At 47.8% G+C, this 15,861-nt stretch overlaps 1 protein-coding gene across 50 annotated transcripts in view; it reads right to left on the bottom strand.

Annotated features, from left to right (window-relative positions):
- SORBS1 (sorbin and SH3 domain containing 1) overlaps positions 1-15,861 on the bottom strand; it is a 233,151-nt gene that overhangs the window by 107,091 nt on the left and 110,199 nt on the right. For 34 of the 50 annotated variants that reach the window (XM_069568139.1, XM_069568113.1, XM_069568108.1 and 31 more), the window contains exons 3-6: positions 14,322-14,371; positions 6,008-6,076; positions 3,293-3,388; positions 495-623 (exon numbers count right to left, since the gene is read on the bottom strand). In XM_069568139.1, coding sequence (XP_069424240.1) covers positions 495-623; positions 3,293-3,388; positions 6,008-6,076; positions 14,322-14,331 — 304 coding nt within the window. In that variant the 5' untranslated portion in view covers positions 14,332-14,371. The remainder of the gene's footprint in view (positions 1-494; positions 624-3,292; positions 3,389-6,007; positions 6,077-14,321; positions 14,372-15,861) is intronic. The other 16 variants (XM_069568141.1, XM_069568110.1, XM_069568135.1 and 13 more) reach the window with 1 other exon arrangement.

Consider the following 15,861-nt stretch of genomic DNA (forward strand, 5'->3'; position numbering starts at 1 on the left):
TTGTCTCCTCCCTCGGTTCCTGGCCTGCACTGGCCTTAGACATGCTCTGCAGACCTGCTGCCTCAGGTCACCTCCCTGTCTTCTTGGGAGCTAATGAGGCCAGAAAGCCACCTGCACTTCTCAGTCTCCCTGGGATTCTGCCCCAGCCCCACCTGGATGGTCACAGCTGAGCTGCCAGAAGCGGGGATGGGCTCAGACAAGCCTAACCTGGAGGCTATCTCAGCACTCCCTCCCGAGACCCCTAAGCCTTCTCTGTCCTCCTGAACACAGTCTGCAGAGCCGCAGACTGCCCACTTTCCATCAAAAGCTAGAATACAGTGGTTGCTGCCATGCCTTTGCCTGAAGCCAGTGAGTACCTGTTCATTTAGGGCAGTGACCATCACCCACCACAGCAGGGACAGAAGCAGACTGTGCAGGGGCCCCTGAGAATCAGGAGGCAGCCGATGGATTCCGCGCCCTCCCACCTCCACCCCTAGGTCTCCAAAGCAGCGCACCTGTTTTCCTCTCCTGCTTCGGGGTCTCCTGGGGGCTCACAGGGCTACTGCTTGGGATCTCCCTGTAGGAAGATGAGGCCCGGAGAGTCACCGCTCCCTTCCCAGTGCAGATTCTTGTCGGATCCATGTCTGAAAAGGAAAGATCCAAAAGGGGAGACTGAATCCAGGGCGCCTGAAGAATTAAACCTATAATCAGCCAGCAATTTGGTCCAGCTGGGGAATGAGATGAACCTGGTTACAAACAGGCAGAGTCTTGCAGTCAATGAAAATTAATCTGTGGATGGTGGAGAGGGACAAATCATATTTTCAGGGATTCCCACCCATCATGAGGTTAGGAGTGAATGGAGGCACAGTGAGTTCTGAGTCAATGGATGCGTTACAATGTCGGCTGGGAATATTTCCAAACCAAAGCGGGTTGATTTCTTTTATTAAATGAAGTTTAGTTTGGTGAGCAGATTTCTGACCAATTAGTAAGGCACAGTTCAAGTAAGAATTTATAAAAGATATCTCAAGTTCCCACACCATCCTTCTAATAAAAGAGCAAGTTGACAGCACAGGGCATTCGGTGAAGGTTCAACAGACAATCATTGCTCAGAGCAGTCCCTCAGCGGAAAAAGCAAGACAATCTCCTTGTGCCAGCAAGCCAAGCCCCCTGCAGGGGTGAGACAGGATGTGCTGCCTGGGGAGAAAGATCACGAGGCCCGGAACTTCACATTCCAAACTTAATGAAGAAAATTCGCACCAAAGAAAACGGCTAGAAACGCTAAATCCTTCGAGGAACCGTGTTTGTGGCACTTCCAGCCGAGCCTTCCCTGGGCCCTGACCCCTCCTACAGTTCACAGTGGCCTCACAGCAGACCCAGGTCATCTTTCAGAACTGCACTGAGGATTTCAAAATAGGCTTCAAAACAGGCTGTTCACCCTCCAGGAAAATCAGTAAGGAGGAGGCAAGAAAACCAGCAGACCACACAGTCTTGGGAGGCACACGTGCTGACCGTTTCTCTCCGTGAGGCTGAGTGGAGCTGAATTTCAGTTTTCCAAGTTCTTAAGGCCCAGCCTGGATCTCAGGCCTAAAACTGTCATGAGTGGGACTGTGGGGAAAGTTAAAGGTGGGCAGCAGGCAGGATGTGGGCTCAGATGTCCACCTCCTCCCCGTTCCTGTGCCACGGCTAAGAAATATCAAGTCTCTTGGCTCCTCCTTCCCACTCAGCAGCCCCCTTTCCGACAGCATAAACAGAACGATCATTAGTCACAAAATGGATTGATCAGCTCCATCAGCACCTCTTGCACAAAACACACATTCAGCAGAGCGGGCAGCGGCCTTGAAGAGCATCTGACTTGTCCAGTCCTACCAGGATAAGTGACCAGTGTCAGGGAAATACCGGGAAACGTGATTCATGGGCTTTTCAAAAGGGTGAGGGGCACAGTGACAAAGCCAGCCCATCCACAGGGTCCTGTGTACACAGCCAGGTGGGCCCAACTCCTGAAAGCACCACCGCTGGGAATACAGAGCCACCTGGGCCTCACTTGTCCCATGCTGTGCAGGAGGAAGCTACTGAAGGAGGAAAGAGACAGGCTCCATTTGGAAAGCAGGACTGTACCCTGGGCCTGACCAGACTTTGAGCTATATGCCCAGAATCTATGGGAACAACATACCAACTAGAAAACCAGGCCCCTCAGATGGAAGAGCCCCAGGGCCCATACCTGGATTCTCCATTGCCTAAAAGAATACCCTAATTATCTGTGTAACCAAACAGAATTATACATTCTATTATGCTTAGTGGGGTATGACCACAGGCCTATGGATAATTGTCCACTGTTAACTACCTAGGCTTAAGGCGTATGAATCACGGGTTAACTTTGATTTTATCTTTCTCTTCCTTTGTTCAGACTAGTTTCAAGGAATTTGGGGGGGTGGGTTTAAGCAAGTACACTTAGGGTATATAAGGTTTTCACAAAAACTGGTCGGGGTCCTTGGCTAAGAGGAGACTCTTGCCTTGGGCCCGCCGGTGTAATAAACTGCACTCCACTATCTGCACTGTCCTTCTGAGTGAGTTTGTTTCCCGAAATGCGTGGCTACAACACTACGAGCTATGAGCTACGACCTGACATCTGAACTCTACCAGCTCCGAACTGAACTGTACCAGCTCCACAGAGAGGAGAGGCAGGGAGCGAATGCAGGGGGGCGCTGGGGGCGGGGGAGGGAGTGCTCAGGGAAAAGGCCCTGCCAGCATCCCAGAGACACAGCCTGATCAGGCAGCAGCTTCAAGTCCAGCCCAATTCAGAAATGCCCTGGGCAGCCACGTTAGTTCCTGGGGACAGTGGAATTTTAAATAAACTCTGGGGAGCTGGCACCTCTAGGAAGAACCTAAGTCGCCCAAGGGGCTCAGACCTGTACCAGCTGGAATCAATGTTCAGCCTCTGGACTGACCTTCTCCCTAAGCGGGGGAGGGCAAAGCACCTGTCAGCCCCTTTCCATATTTGCCCGCGGCTCACAGAAACACACACACACACACACACACACACACACACGAAAGGAAACACACACACACACACGAAAGGAAACACACACACACACACACGAAAGGAAACACACACACACACACGAAAGGAAACACACACACACACACACACACACACACACACACACACGAAAGGAAACCAGCCAGAGAAGTGAGAGGGAATGGCTCCTAAACATGCAACAATTAAGCCTCCAAGTCTTTGTTAGAAGGAAAGAAGATCATGCATGATCTGCTAACAATGAAAAAATAAAAAAGAAACCAACCCAAGGAGAGATACCTGGAGGGAGTACTAGGCCTGCAGAGTTTTTCACTGTCTTCACAGGGATTATTTTAACAGCAGAAATAGAGCGTGCACGTAAAGGGTCGGCAGTTGCTGAAAACACAAAAGGGTAAATGGTGCATCCAGAAAAAAAAAAACATTTGGGAAACCCTCAGGCAGTGGAGGAACCGGCAGGGACAATAGGAGGAAGTCGCCCGCAGAGAGCAATGGGAAGAGCAGTGCACGCAGGAACTTAAAATAGCCCGCTTTCGCTCTTCAGTCCTGCGCCTGGGTGGGCAGAACCCTCCCGCCGCTGCACCCCAAACACAGCTGGCCAGTGCCTGTGCCGCCTGGCACACCAGGAACCTGCCAAGGCTCTGGGCAAACGGACTTACAGAGACGCAGATAGCCTGGCAAACAGGAAGGGGAGACCAAGTGGGGCCCACGGGGCCCCTGGGAGACGGCTGGGCTGTCTGTGTTGGGAGAAGGCTCCTTGGAGGAGAGTTACAGCTCAAGGCCCGCAGAGGAGTGGAGGAAGGACAAGTCTGAGAGTCGCCTGGTCCTTTCGGCCCTCACAACTGCTACTCCAGGATCTTAACTCCTGGGGTCTTGGGCCTGCTCTGACAACCATAGCCCTCTGGCCCCAGGCAAATCAGAATGGCCATCTGTTGGGCAGCAGATGGTCTACTTAAACCCACCCCTTCCTGGGCAAGAGTTTGCCAAAGTGTCCGAATGCACACTTAAGACTCTGGGCAGTGCCCACTTGTCTGGCCCAGGACGCTGACAGCAGCTGAGCTCCCTGAGCTGGGGTACTGCCTGGTATGCGGGCAGAGGCTGCTGACCTCAAATCCAGGTGCTCAGACCTCCCTGAGCCCCCTGCCTCCCCAGGTTCTGGAATCACAATGGTGGGCATTTTCCCAAACCCGCCTTCTTACAACAAGCATGTTGTTAGACTTCCTTCCGTCCCAATGGCAGCAAATAAAGAGAGGGGGACGCTCACATGCTATGGACCAACATCACACCAACAGGCAACACCCAGAGGCCTCAGGGCCCCAGATCCACATCATAACTGAGGAGGGGGTGGTTGGGCTGTTTGGGAACCAAGCCTGTCACGGCTGCATCAGTATCATGCTGACGGGCTTGCCACGGGGACGGGAGGAAGGAGGGACCCCTGCAATGGGCAGTTCACCTTCCAGTCCACCAGGCTGCCATTCCACAAGGCGCGTGGCAGTCATCTGGCCGCCAAGAATTGAAGTGACAACAACAATCCTGCATGTGTTCAGATACAAACGTGCTTTCACAGCAATCCTACCGACTGCTCCCTGGGCCACCTGGGAGGCTGGGTGGGAGGTTTTTGTTTCCATTTTCAGAGGAAGAGGCAAGACTGCTGCTCAGAGTCAACCAGTGCTGAATGAAGAGAGCGAGACCAGAGCCCGACAGTGACTACCTACCCCAGGCCGCCCTGATGGCTCCAGGGTGCATCTGCCTTGACTTTCCCACCAAAGGTGGGTCTTATCGAGGAGAGAGGAGAGTGGCGCACACCTCCACCTGCCACCCTGCCGTACACCCCCGAAGTCTCCTGATGGATTCACAGGGCTGGGGTTGACAGTGAGCATGAGACACCCACGTCTCCCTGCTTTCCTCAAAAGATGCTTAAACACTCCCCTAAGGGCACCGCCCTTCAACATCCCCTTAGCAACCTGGCCCAGGTTGGGAACACTGCCCCACACCAGGTAAGGAGGGCAGCCAGGCAGGGAGGCACAAAGGGCAGGACAACAGGACCCCTCCTGCACAGGGACCCCTAACCCACCGGCCCAGACTCCCCACCCCCTCCCGTCTCCACGCCTTCACTCTTGGCTGCTCTTTCTGACTTTCCACTTCACCCTCTCTCAGAAGCAATACTTGGCTAACCCAGACAGTAATTACAGACAAAGTCCAAACATGTCAAACTGTAAACGTACGCTGAGAGAGGGTGCATTGTGACTCAAAAGCCCGATGACAGGACTTCTACCCTCCCTCTCTGATACCATAAGACATAACGGGATGATAGAATCAATGGAACCTGTGTTTCAAGAAGGGAAAAATACTACAGATCATCAAATTTCTTCATTTTCTAGATAAGGAAACTCATAGCCATAAAGACAATGGGCATCCCAAGAGGTGTCTGTTTCTGAGCGGCAGGCCAGGACTCGAACCCCTGCCTCCTCTCACTGCACAGTGATGTGGGAATCCCGCTGCTTGGCCGTTCAGGATGAGAGATAGGATGACAGACAGGACCTCAAAGGTCATCCTATCCATCATTCCTTTCACACTTGCATCTTTTGTCCTAAAATTTTAAAAATTCAAAACCTGGGAGGATGCTCATGAAACGAATGTCACCAAAATGATTTATTTCAGCTATTTAGGCTCCAGCCTCAGGGTCAGGATGCTGAATATGTCACTATTTATCACCGGTGAAGGTAAGATGCCAGGTAAGAGACACTGCGGGATGATAAACACCATATACATGAGGCCTCCGTGATTCGGTGGGTGGTTCGCAGCATTCTGTGAGCTGGGAACAGTTTAACATGTTATCTCACAGTGGGAAATGGCAGCCTCAGACTCAAGTCTCAGAAAGCCTGGGAACAGGTCTCTAGGTCATAGCCTAACTAGACCAGTGACTGTTCCCACCAGGCAGGTGGCCCTGGGCCCAGCTCTTTCTAAAAATGCCAGGCTTCCCTTCGAGAGCCTTACCTTTATCTTGCCCATTGCTGCCCGGTGCCAACCCATTCACCACGGCTTTGGAAGCACCCACGTCACATTCTGCAAGAAAGAAAGAATAAGAGCATGAGGCTTGTGATCACATCTCCCACCCTTTGTGAGTCCTGCCAGGGAAAAGTTCTGGGTCCCGGGGGCTCCCTCAGGCCTGGAAAAGGGCCCCGGAGCGTCATGGGAGAGCTCTGAGAATGCTTTATGGCTTGAACCAGGGAGGATGCAAAAGCTGTTTGGATGGGATGTGTGTTGTGAGTAATATTTTCTGGTCTCCTGGCTTGGTTTCACTTCTGACATTTAAAAAAAAAATCTTAATTCCCTCAAAGTGGCATCTCCTGCCTGACAAAGGCTTATCCACCATTCCAAGGCTGCTCAAAAGCATCCCTGTGAATCCTGAGAGCTGTCGGACAGTCAGGATAGAACCTCAGGCTCTGTGACACCTCCCTCCACCCCACCCGACACCTACAGCCAGGGAAGCCACGCTGGCCCAGCCCCCGCCCACAGTCCCCAGCCACGGCTCTTGTGCTCTGGTTGTGGAGGACCTGGCTCCCTGACCGCTTTCCCTGGCTCTGTCCTGCCCCTTTCTCCACCCCAGCCCTCAGTCTGCATCACTAAGACCACCACCTACACCCCATAGGGCTGAAAATCCCCGGGGTGCAGGACAAAACAAGATGGGACAAAGCAATGTGATTTTCTAAGACCCTCCACTTTAAATGTACTGCATTTCACTTCTAATTTGAAAATAAAAATACTACTGGAGTCTAGAGTTGGGAAGTAAATCTTTTTTTTTTTTTAATTTATTGGGCTGCACTGGGTCTTAGTGGTGGCACACAACTAAGGATGTTCAGTTGCGACATTCGAACTCTCTCGATCCTGGCACGTGGGATCGAGTTTCCCAAACAGGGATGGAACCCAGGCCCCCTGCATTGGGAGCTCAGAGTCTTAGCCACTGGAGCACCAGGCAAGTTCCCTGGGAAGTCAATCATTTACATTATCATTTCTACGAGGAAAAAAAAAACTGAACTTGGAATCAAGTTCCCCCAAACGTACAAATGATTGTTTGGAATATAATTTTTTTAGTAAGTGAGATGGCCTGTATACTGGCATAAGTGGTTATATTCAAATTAACAAATTGACCTTCGTGATGATTAAAAGCAAACTGACATGCAAGACCCAGGGGCCAACAGCTACCCAGGGACAAAGCCTGGGTACTCACCCCAGACTCTACGCCCTTCAGCCACTGGTCCCAGCCCTTTTCCGGCAGCAATTCCCTCCTGCACCTGCCCACCATGACGGTCTCCTCACAACCTCTTCAGTAAATCAGATGCTTTCTGATCTTCAGGCCTTGGATCTTGAGAGGCCCTCACCAGGAAGGCCTGCGCCTCCTCTTCTACCTTGGGGAAACCCCCTGTACCTCAAGGTTTACCTTGAATGTCACCTTGTTTGTTGGTGGAGACCTTTCAAAGTTCTGCTCAGCTGAAGACGCCGAGACCCTCATTGCCCACTGGCAGCCTGAGCGCCACCCAGTTCCCCATCCCAGAACTGATGGTGGAAGCCCGGAGAAGACAAGGGGCAGGACACGTCATCAGCAAAGTTGGGGTGACTCCGCTGCAGCCAGGAGCCAAAAGTGTTAGTTGCTCAATCATGTCCGACTCTTTGCAGCCCCACAGGCTGTAGCTCACCAGGTTCCTCCGTCCATGGAATTCTCCAGGCACGAATACTGGAGTGGGTTGCCATTCCCTTCTCCAGGGAATCTTTCTGACCCAGGGATAGAACCTGGGTCTCCCACATTGCAGGCAGATTCTTAACTGTCTGAGATACCAGGGAAGCAGCCAAGAGCCAACCAAGCCAGAGATATAACAGCCATGGTTTTATAAAGCCTTTATTTGCCTGATCTAAGGGCCCTTGCTAAGCATTCATTCCATAATTAGCACCTGATTTTTATCCTTAATATCCAAGCCCCTAGAGCTAGGAGTTAATAACTCTAATTTTATAGGTAAGAAATCTAAAGCTCAGAAAGGATGCCCAGCTCTAAGATCACTAAGAGGGGATTTGAAGTCTGTTTTGGTCCATCCCATGACTTATCTTCTTTGTACCCAGCTGGGATGAACATTTATTTTTAAAATAAAAAATGGCTTTTATATATAGAATACTCTCTATATACAAATCAGATATACTCTAATAATGGCTTATATAAATTCTATTTCCCCAAATGCCCCAAACCCCAGGAGCGAATTTGGCTGAGACTCAGTCATCCTACCTGGGCTCTTAATAATCATTCTCTGTGACATCAAGTACACCAACAGGTCAGCCCAGGTACTCCTGGATCCAGAGGCAAACAAGGCCGCTGCCCTCTCCCACCCCCTCCAACCATAGCAGCCAGGACCACCTGATACTGGCCCCACAGGCCAGTCCTGTTCACTGCCCCCAATTAATCTACAGAAGGTTAGTTCTCCAAAGCTCCCTTTGCACCTACATTTCTGGGATGGATGGAAGAGGGTGTTGGCAGAAAGCCAGAAATAAAAGTCAAAGAAATATCATCCATTTTCCTTCCCCATCTTTTCTCTCTGACTATTTTCTTGGGCTCCAAAATCACTGCAGACAGTGACTGAAACCATGAAATTAAAAGATGGCTTGCTCCTTGGAAAAAAAGCTATGACAAACCTAGATAGCGTATTAAAAAGCAGAGACATCACTTTGCCAACAAAAGTCCATATGGTCAAAGCTATGGTTTTTCCAGTAGTCATGTACAGATGTGAGAGTCGGATCATAAAGAAGGTTGAGTGACAAAGAACTGATGCTTTCAAATTGCTAGAGAAGACTCCTGAGAATCCTTTGGACTGCAAGGAGATCAAACGAGTCAATTCTCAAGGAAATCAACCCTGCATATTCATTGGAAGGACGATGCTAAAGCTCCAATACTTTGGTCACCTGATGCTAAGAGCCAGTCATTGGGAAAGACCCTGATGCTGGGACAGATTTGAGGGCATGAGAAGGGGGAGAGAGGATGAGATGGTTGGATGGCATCATCGACTCACTGGACATGAATTTGAGCAAGCTCCAGAAGGTGAAGGACAGGGAAGCCTGGCATGCTGCAGTCCACAGGGTCACAAAGAGCTGGACATGACCAAGTGACTGAACAATGATCCCAGCCCCATGCACCTGCCCTCATTTCTCCTGATGGTCTCCTTCTTAGGACTGCAGGCCTGGCTTTGAGCCTCCCTATCTGGCTGAAGTAGCCCCAGGGTGTGGGACAAAGAACAAAATGGGACGAACATCCCCAAGCCAGCCGCCTCAGAGCCTCCACAAGGCCCAGACCCATGTTCTTCCTTTCCTGTTTTTTTTTTCCCCCCCTTAAACTCAAACAACCAAACTTGAAGAAATTTGGAAAAATAATTCCATCACCACAGACTCTCACTTCTGCAGCACAGTGTGCTGGTGACCAGCCACCTGGAGTTGGTTGCCTCAGCAGTCACTAGCCAGATGACCCCAGACAAATCATTGCCACACAGGGCCTCAGTTTCCCCATCTCTAGAATGGGAGTGGTAAGCCATGCCCACTTTTGTGGATCTGCAGGAGAACAAAAGGAGATAAGCAGGTAAAGCCCTGCCCTGATGACTGGCAGCTCAGCTCAAAATAGGAATAAAGACAATGCATTGTCTTCATGCTGCCCTTTCCATCAAAGGTTAAGAACAAGTATTTTCTGCATAGCTGCCTTCTTCCTGATGATCATTTTTATGAGTGGTATAATCTCCCATCAAGTAAACATACAAAAAGAATCTGCTCACTCCCCACCTTCACGGGGGTGATGTTTTTGTTTCTTTCAAATTAATACAGACATTCCCAAGAGGGGAATTACCGTGTCAAAGGGTCCAGATTTCTTGGACTCTGCCTAGGAAATGCCTCCTTTCAGGACCACGCCTAAGGGAAAACCTGGGGAGAAGTCCCAAGGGCATCTCCTCATCCTCCACGGCCCCTCCCTGCCCACCTCTTCTGCCCTTATTTCTGCCAGGAATGGTGATGCCAGTTCAGGTTAATCCTGATATTAGAAGGACAAGAAACTCTGGGTGTTGGGGGGAAGTGCTGGCCTATTTTAAATTACAGCAAGAACAAAAAGCCCAACGAGAAGAAAAATTGAGTTACAGAGCAGGGGCTACTGGTAATGCCCAAGCCCCTCTGGAGGGGAAAGGAAGGGGTGCAGCCTTTTCATGAAGCAGAAACATCACGGAGTCAAGGACCAGCCCAGTCCTGCTCCTTGCAAGGCTGGAAGCTGGGCTGATGACCCACGGATGGGACACTGGTCAGGCCTTGGGCAGCACAGAGCTCAGCACTTCGGAAGTGTTGCCTCACTTAATCCTCACAAACCCCCATTAGGCGATCCTTTCCTGATGGCCATCTTACAGAAGGGTTCACCACAAGCCAGAGCCTGCAGGGTGGTACTTGTGGCCCTGAGCTGACCCACCCGGGGCCCTTCTCCTCCCAATAAGCCCACGCTGTCCGGCAAGAGTTGGGCTTCAGCTGAAAGGGCGTGTGAATGTGAATACACGGAAGGATTGGTTTCAACCTCCAGAGGTCTCTGATAACACTCTGGAGACATTGCAGGATTCGGAAGTGCCTAAGCAAGCTATCCACTAGGTCAGCCTGTGGCCCACCCGGCCTGCAGGCCTCGGGAGCACACAGTAGCCAAGATGGGCCTCGATCTCCAGATGGAAACTTCTCTGCCGCACATCCTGGCTGGAAAGCTGACAGCTCTTGGCTGCACTACAAGCAGGGACCTACCTATTCCCTTCTGTCTTCCCTAGCCCAGGTGTTCCGCCCCAACTTTACATTAAAAACTGCTCAGTGTAGGTTTTGATTTTTGCTACCAGAAACATAGCAAAAGGGTGGTTTTGCCCTGATAAAGGAAGCGATGGATTAGCTCATTCCTTGGGGCAATTATGGTCAATACGTTTACTTTTGCTACAGTCACTCAGATTAAGAAATGCCATCAGGTGTATACACATGTCAACATTGATCAAATAGGAGCCTGCTGGGCTCCAGTCCACGGGGTCGCAAAGAGTTGGGCACAATTTAGTGACTGAACACACACACACACACTTAAAATACCAAGTTTACTGTCAGCTCAGTTCAGTCACTCAGTTGTGTCCAGCTCTTTGTGACCCCATGGACTGCAGCACGCCAGGCCTCCCTGTCCATCACCAGCTTCCAGAACTTGCTCAAATTCATGTCTATTGACACGGTGATTCCATTCAACCATTTCATCCTCTGTCATCCCCTTCTCCTCCTGCCTTCAATCTTTCCCAGTATCTGGGTCTTTTCTAAGGAATCAGTTCTTCCCATCAGGTGGCCAAAATATTGGAGTTTCAGCGTCAGCATCAGTCCTTCCAATGACTATTCAGGCCTGATTTCCTTTAGGATGGACTGGTTGGATCTCCTTGCAGTCCAAGGGACTCTCAAGAGTCTTCTCCAACACCACAGTTCAAAAGCATCAATTCTTCACTGCTTAGCTTTCTTTATTGTCCAACTCACACATCCATACATGACTACTAGAAAAACCAAAGCTTTGACTAGAAAGACCTTTGTTGGCAAAGTAATGTCTCTGCTTTTAAATATTCTGTCTACGTTGGTCATAGCTTTTTTTCCAAGGAGCAAATGTCTTTTAATTTCATGGCTGCAGTCGCCATCTGCAGTGACTTTGGGGCACAAGAAAATAAAGTTTGTCACTGTTTCCATTATTTCACATGAAGTGATAGGACTGGATGCCATGATCTTAGTTTTCTGAATGTTGAGTTTTAAGCCAACTTTTTCACTCTCCTCTCATTTTCATCAAGAGGCTCTTCAGTTCTTCACTTTCTGCCATAAGGGTGGTATCATTTGCATGTCTGAGGTTATTGATATTTCTCCCAGCAATCTTGATTCCAGCTTGTGCTTAATCCAGCCTGGCATTTCTCATGATGTATTCTGCATATAAGTTAAATAAGCAGGGTGACAAAACAGCCTTGACGTATTCCTTTCCCGATTTAGAACCAGGCTGTTGTTTCATGTCCAGTTCTAACTGTTGCTTCCTGACATGCATACAGACTTCTCAGGAGGCAGGTCAGGTGGTCTGGTATTCCCATCTCTTGAAGAATTTTCCACAGTTTGTTGTGATCCACACAGTCAAAGGCTTTGGCGTAGCTAATGTAGCAGAAGTACATGTTTTTCTGGAACTCTCTTGCTTTCTCAATGATCTAGCGGATGTTAGAAATTTGATCTCTGGTTTCTCTGCCTTTTCTAAATCCAGCTTGAATAGCTGGAAGTTCATAGTTCATGTACTGTTGAAGCCTGGCTTGGAGAATTTTGAACATTACTTTGTAGCATGTGAGATGAGTACAATTGTGCAATAGTTTGAGCATTCTTTGGCATTGCCTTTCTTTGGGATTGGAATGAAAACTGACCTTTTCCAGGCCTGTGGCCACTGCTGAGTTTTCCAAATTTGCCGGCATGTTGAGTGCAGCACTTTCACAGCATTATCTTTAAGGATTTGAAATAGCTCAGTTGGAATTCTATCACCTCCACTAGCTTTGTTCATAGTGATGCCTCCTAAGGCCTACTTGACTTCGCATTCCAGGATGTCTGGCTCTGAGTGAGTGATCACATTATCATGGTTATCTGGGTGATGAAGATCTTTTTTGTACATTTCTTCTGTGTATTCTTGATACCTATTCTTAATATCTTCTGCTTCTGTTAGGTCCATACTGTTTCTGTCCTTTATTGAGCCCATTTTTGCATGAAATGTTCCCCTGGTATCTCTAATTTTCTTGAAGAGATCTCTAATCATTCCCATTCTATTGTTTTCCTCTATTTCTTTGCACTAATCACCGAGGAAGGCTTTCTTATCTCTCCTTGCTATTCTTTGGAACTCTGCATTCAAATGGGTATATCTTTCCTTTTCTCCTTTGCCTTTAGCTTCTCTTTTTTTCTCTCAGCTATTGGTAAGCCCTCCTCAGACAACCATTTTGGCTCTTTGCATTTCTTTCTCTTGGGGATGGTTTTGATCACTGCCTCCTATACAATGTCACAAACCTCCATCCATAGTTCTTCAGGCACTCTATCAGATCCAATCCCTTGAATCTATTTGTCACTTCCACTGTATAATTGTAAGGGATGATTTTGGTCATACCTGAATGGTCCAGTGGTTTTCTCTACTTTCTTCGATCTAAGTCTAAATTTTGTAATAAAGAGTTCATGATTTGAGCCAGAGTCAGCTCCCAGTCTTGCTTTTGCTGACTGTATAGAGCTTCTCCATCTTTGGCTGCAAAGAATATAATCAATCTGACTTTGGTATTGACTATTTGGTGATGTCCATGTGTAGAGGATCTCTTGCATCGCTGGAAGAGGATGTTTGCTATGATCAGTGCATTCTCTTGGCAAAATTCTGCTAGCTTTTGCCTTGCTTCATTTTGTACTCCAAAGCCAAACTTGCCTGTTACTCCAGGTATCTCTTGACTTCCTACTTTTGCATTCCAGTCCCCTATAATGAAAAGGACATCTTTTTTGGGTGTTACTTTTAGAAGGTCTTGTAGGTCTTCATAGAACCGTTCTATGGAACTGTACTGATGATGGAAGTAAAGTTCAATGCTGTAAAGAACAATATCGCATAGGAACCTGGAATGTTAGGTCCACGAATCAAGGTAGATTGGAAGTGGTCAAACAGGGGATGGCAAAAGTGAACATCAACATTTTAAGAATCAGTGAACTCAAATGGACTAGAATGGGCGAATTTAACTCAGATGACCATTATTTCTACTACTGTGCACAAAAATCCCTTAGAAGGAATGGAGTAGCCCTAATAGTCAACAAAAGAGTCCAAAATGCAGTTCTCGGGTGCATTCTCAAAAACGACAGGATGATCTCTATTCATTTCCACGGCAAACCACTCAATATCACAGTAATCCAAGTCTATGCCCCAACCAGTAATGCTGAAGAAGCTGAACGGTTCTATGAAGTTTATTGTGTATCAATTATATCTCAATAAAGTTCTCAAATAGGGGGAAAGGGAACCCATTATAAAGATGAGAGCATAGTACATGTAAAGCGTAGAGTGTAGTTCTTAATATACAGTAGGTACTCAGTAAATCATTACTAATAAAGCTGATGATGACAATTTATAACAAAGCTCTGGCACCTTCCCGTGACTCGAAAAATGAAAAAATGAAACACAGTTGGGGCCTTAAGAGTAAGTGAGAATTCTGAGCAAATGGTCCAGCTTTGTAGATTTGTCAAGAAGAGACAGACAGGATTTTAAATGACTTACCAGAGCTCATGGTGGTGACAAGTCTTCCGCAACTGGGGCTCTGTACTGCTCTGCATAAAAATACAAACATACAATGGAATTGATGAATGGCAGGTTTGAGATAAAGCCCTATGGTTCACTTTAAAAAATGCAAACACCGTATATACGCCTTGATAAAACCAGGGGGCTGAGCCAGGAGTCACTTAGCCAGGCTTCTGGTTCTTAACTGGCTGTGTACTGACATGACCTTGGACACATCACACAACCTCCTTGACCTCTGTTTCATCACCCATACTTGGTTTTGATACTATCTAAGAATCCATTCCACCTCTAACATTCTATTAAAAACCTCAAGTTACACAAGTCCCTGTGGATCGAGGAGAGGGTGAAGGAAAGGACAAACTTTCAGGACAGAGAAGTAAAGTCACGACACAAACTGGTTACTGGGGACTAATAATAAGATTATATATTGCTTACTATGCTCAAAGAAATGCTGTAGGTGCCTTAACTACATTAATTCACTTGATCCTCACAAAGACTCTACAAGGTAAGTACTAGCATTGTATTAGTTTACAGAGATGAGGAAACCAAAGCACACAGAGGTGAACAGCTTGCTGCCCATGTGACAGCTGCTTCTGGAATCCAGAGAGCCTGACCTGAAGGCCCAGGCACGTAGGAAAGACACTACTGCCCTGAGGTGGGAATGCAGTCCACTTACTCACTGATAACCCTCTCATTTAATACGGTCCCATCCGAAGTCCCCCCAAAACCACTGGGCTGCCGTCACTATAGTTGTACCTCTTCTAGAATCTTATCTAAATGGTTTCATAGTATATGTAACCTTCTGTACTTGGCCTCTCTCATTTAGCATAAAACAATTTAGCAACTGGCCATACACATGTGGGTCTATCTCTGGACTCTGTTCCGTGGATCTGTCTTTATCTAATCCATGTCTTGATGACAAGAGCTTTATAGTAAGTCTTGAAATCAGGTAATGTGAGTCTTCCAGTTTCATTCTTCTTCAAAACCATTTTGGTTCTTCTAGGTCCTTCACATTTTCATAAAAATGTTAGAGCCATCATATCAATTCTCACCAAAAACAAAACCTACAAAAAGCCTGCAGGAATTCTGAATGAGAACATGCTGAGCCTGTATATCAATCTAGGGAAAATTAACGTTTTAACAATATTGACTTTTCCAGCTCATGAGAATAGACTCTCTCCTTTTATGCAGATCTCCTTTAATTTCCCTCAGCAGTGTTTTGCAGTTTTCAAGGTACAGGTCTCAAACTTATTTTGAATACAATGTCTAGCTGAACACATCTGAAGAACAATCTGAAAAGCAAGTCTTCAAGAAATGAAGAACCTTGCTATTTAATATGTGGTCTGTAGACCAGCAGCACCAACATCAGCTGGGAACTTACTGAAAAATGGAGAAAGTTAGAAATCAAACCCTTCATCAGCTGCATCAGAACCTGCATTTTAACAAGATCTCCAGCAGGTCTCTCTGTACTTTCAAATGTGAGACACAATGGTGTAGAGGCCATCAGCTTCCCAGTTCA

The sequence above is a fragment of the Ovis canadensis genome, chromosome 22 (genome assembly GCF_042477335.2).
Source record: "Ovis canadensis isolate MfBH-ARS-UI-01 breed Bighorn chromosome 22, ARS-UI_OviCan_v2, whole genome shotgun sequence".
NCBI classification, from domain to species: Eukaryota; Metazoa; Chordata; class Mammalia; order Artiodactyla; family Bovidae; genus Ovis; species Ovis canadensis.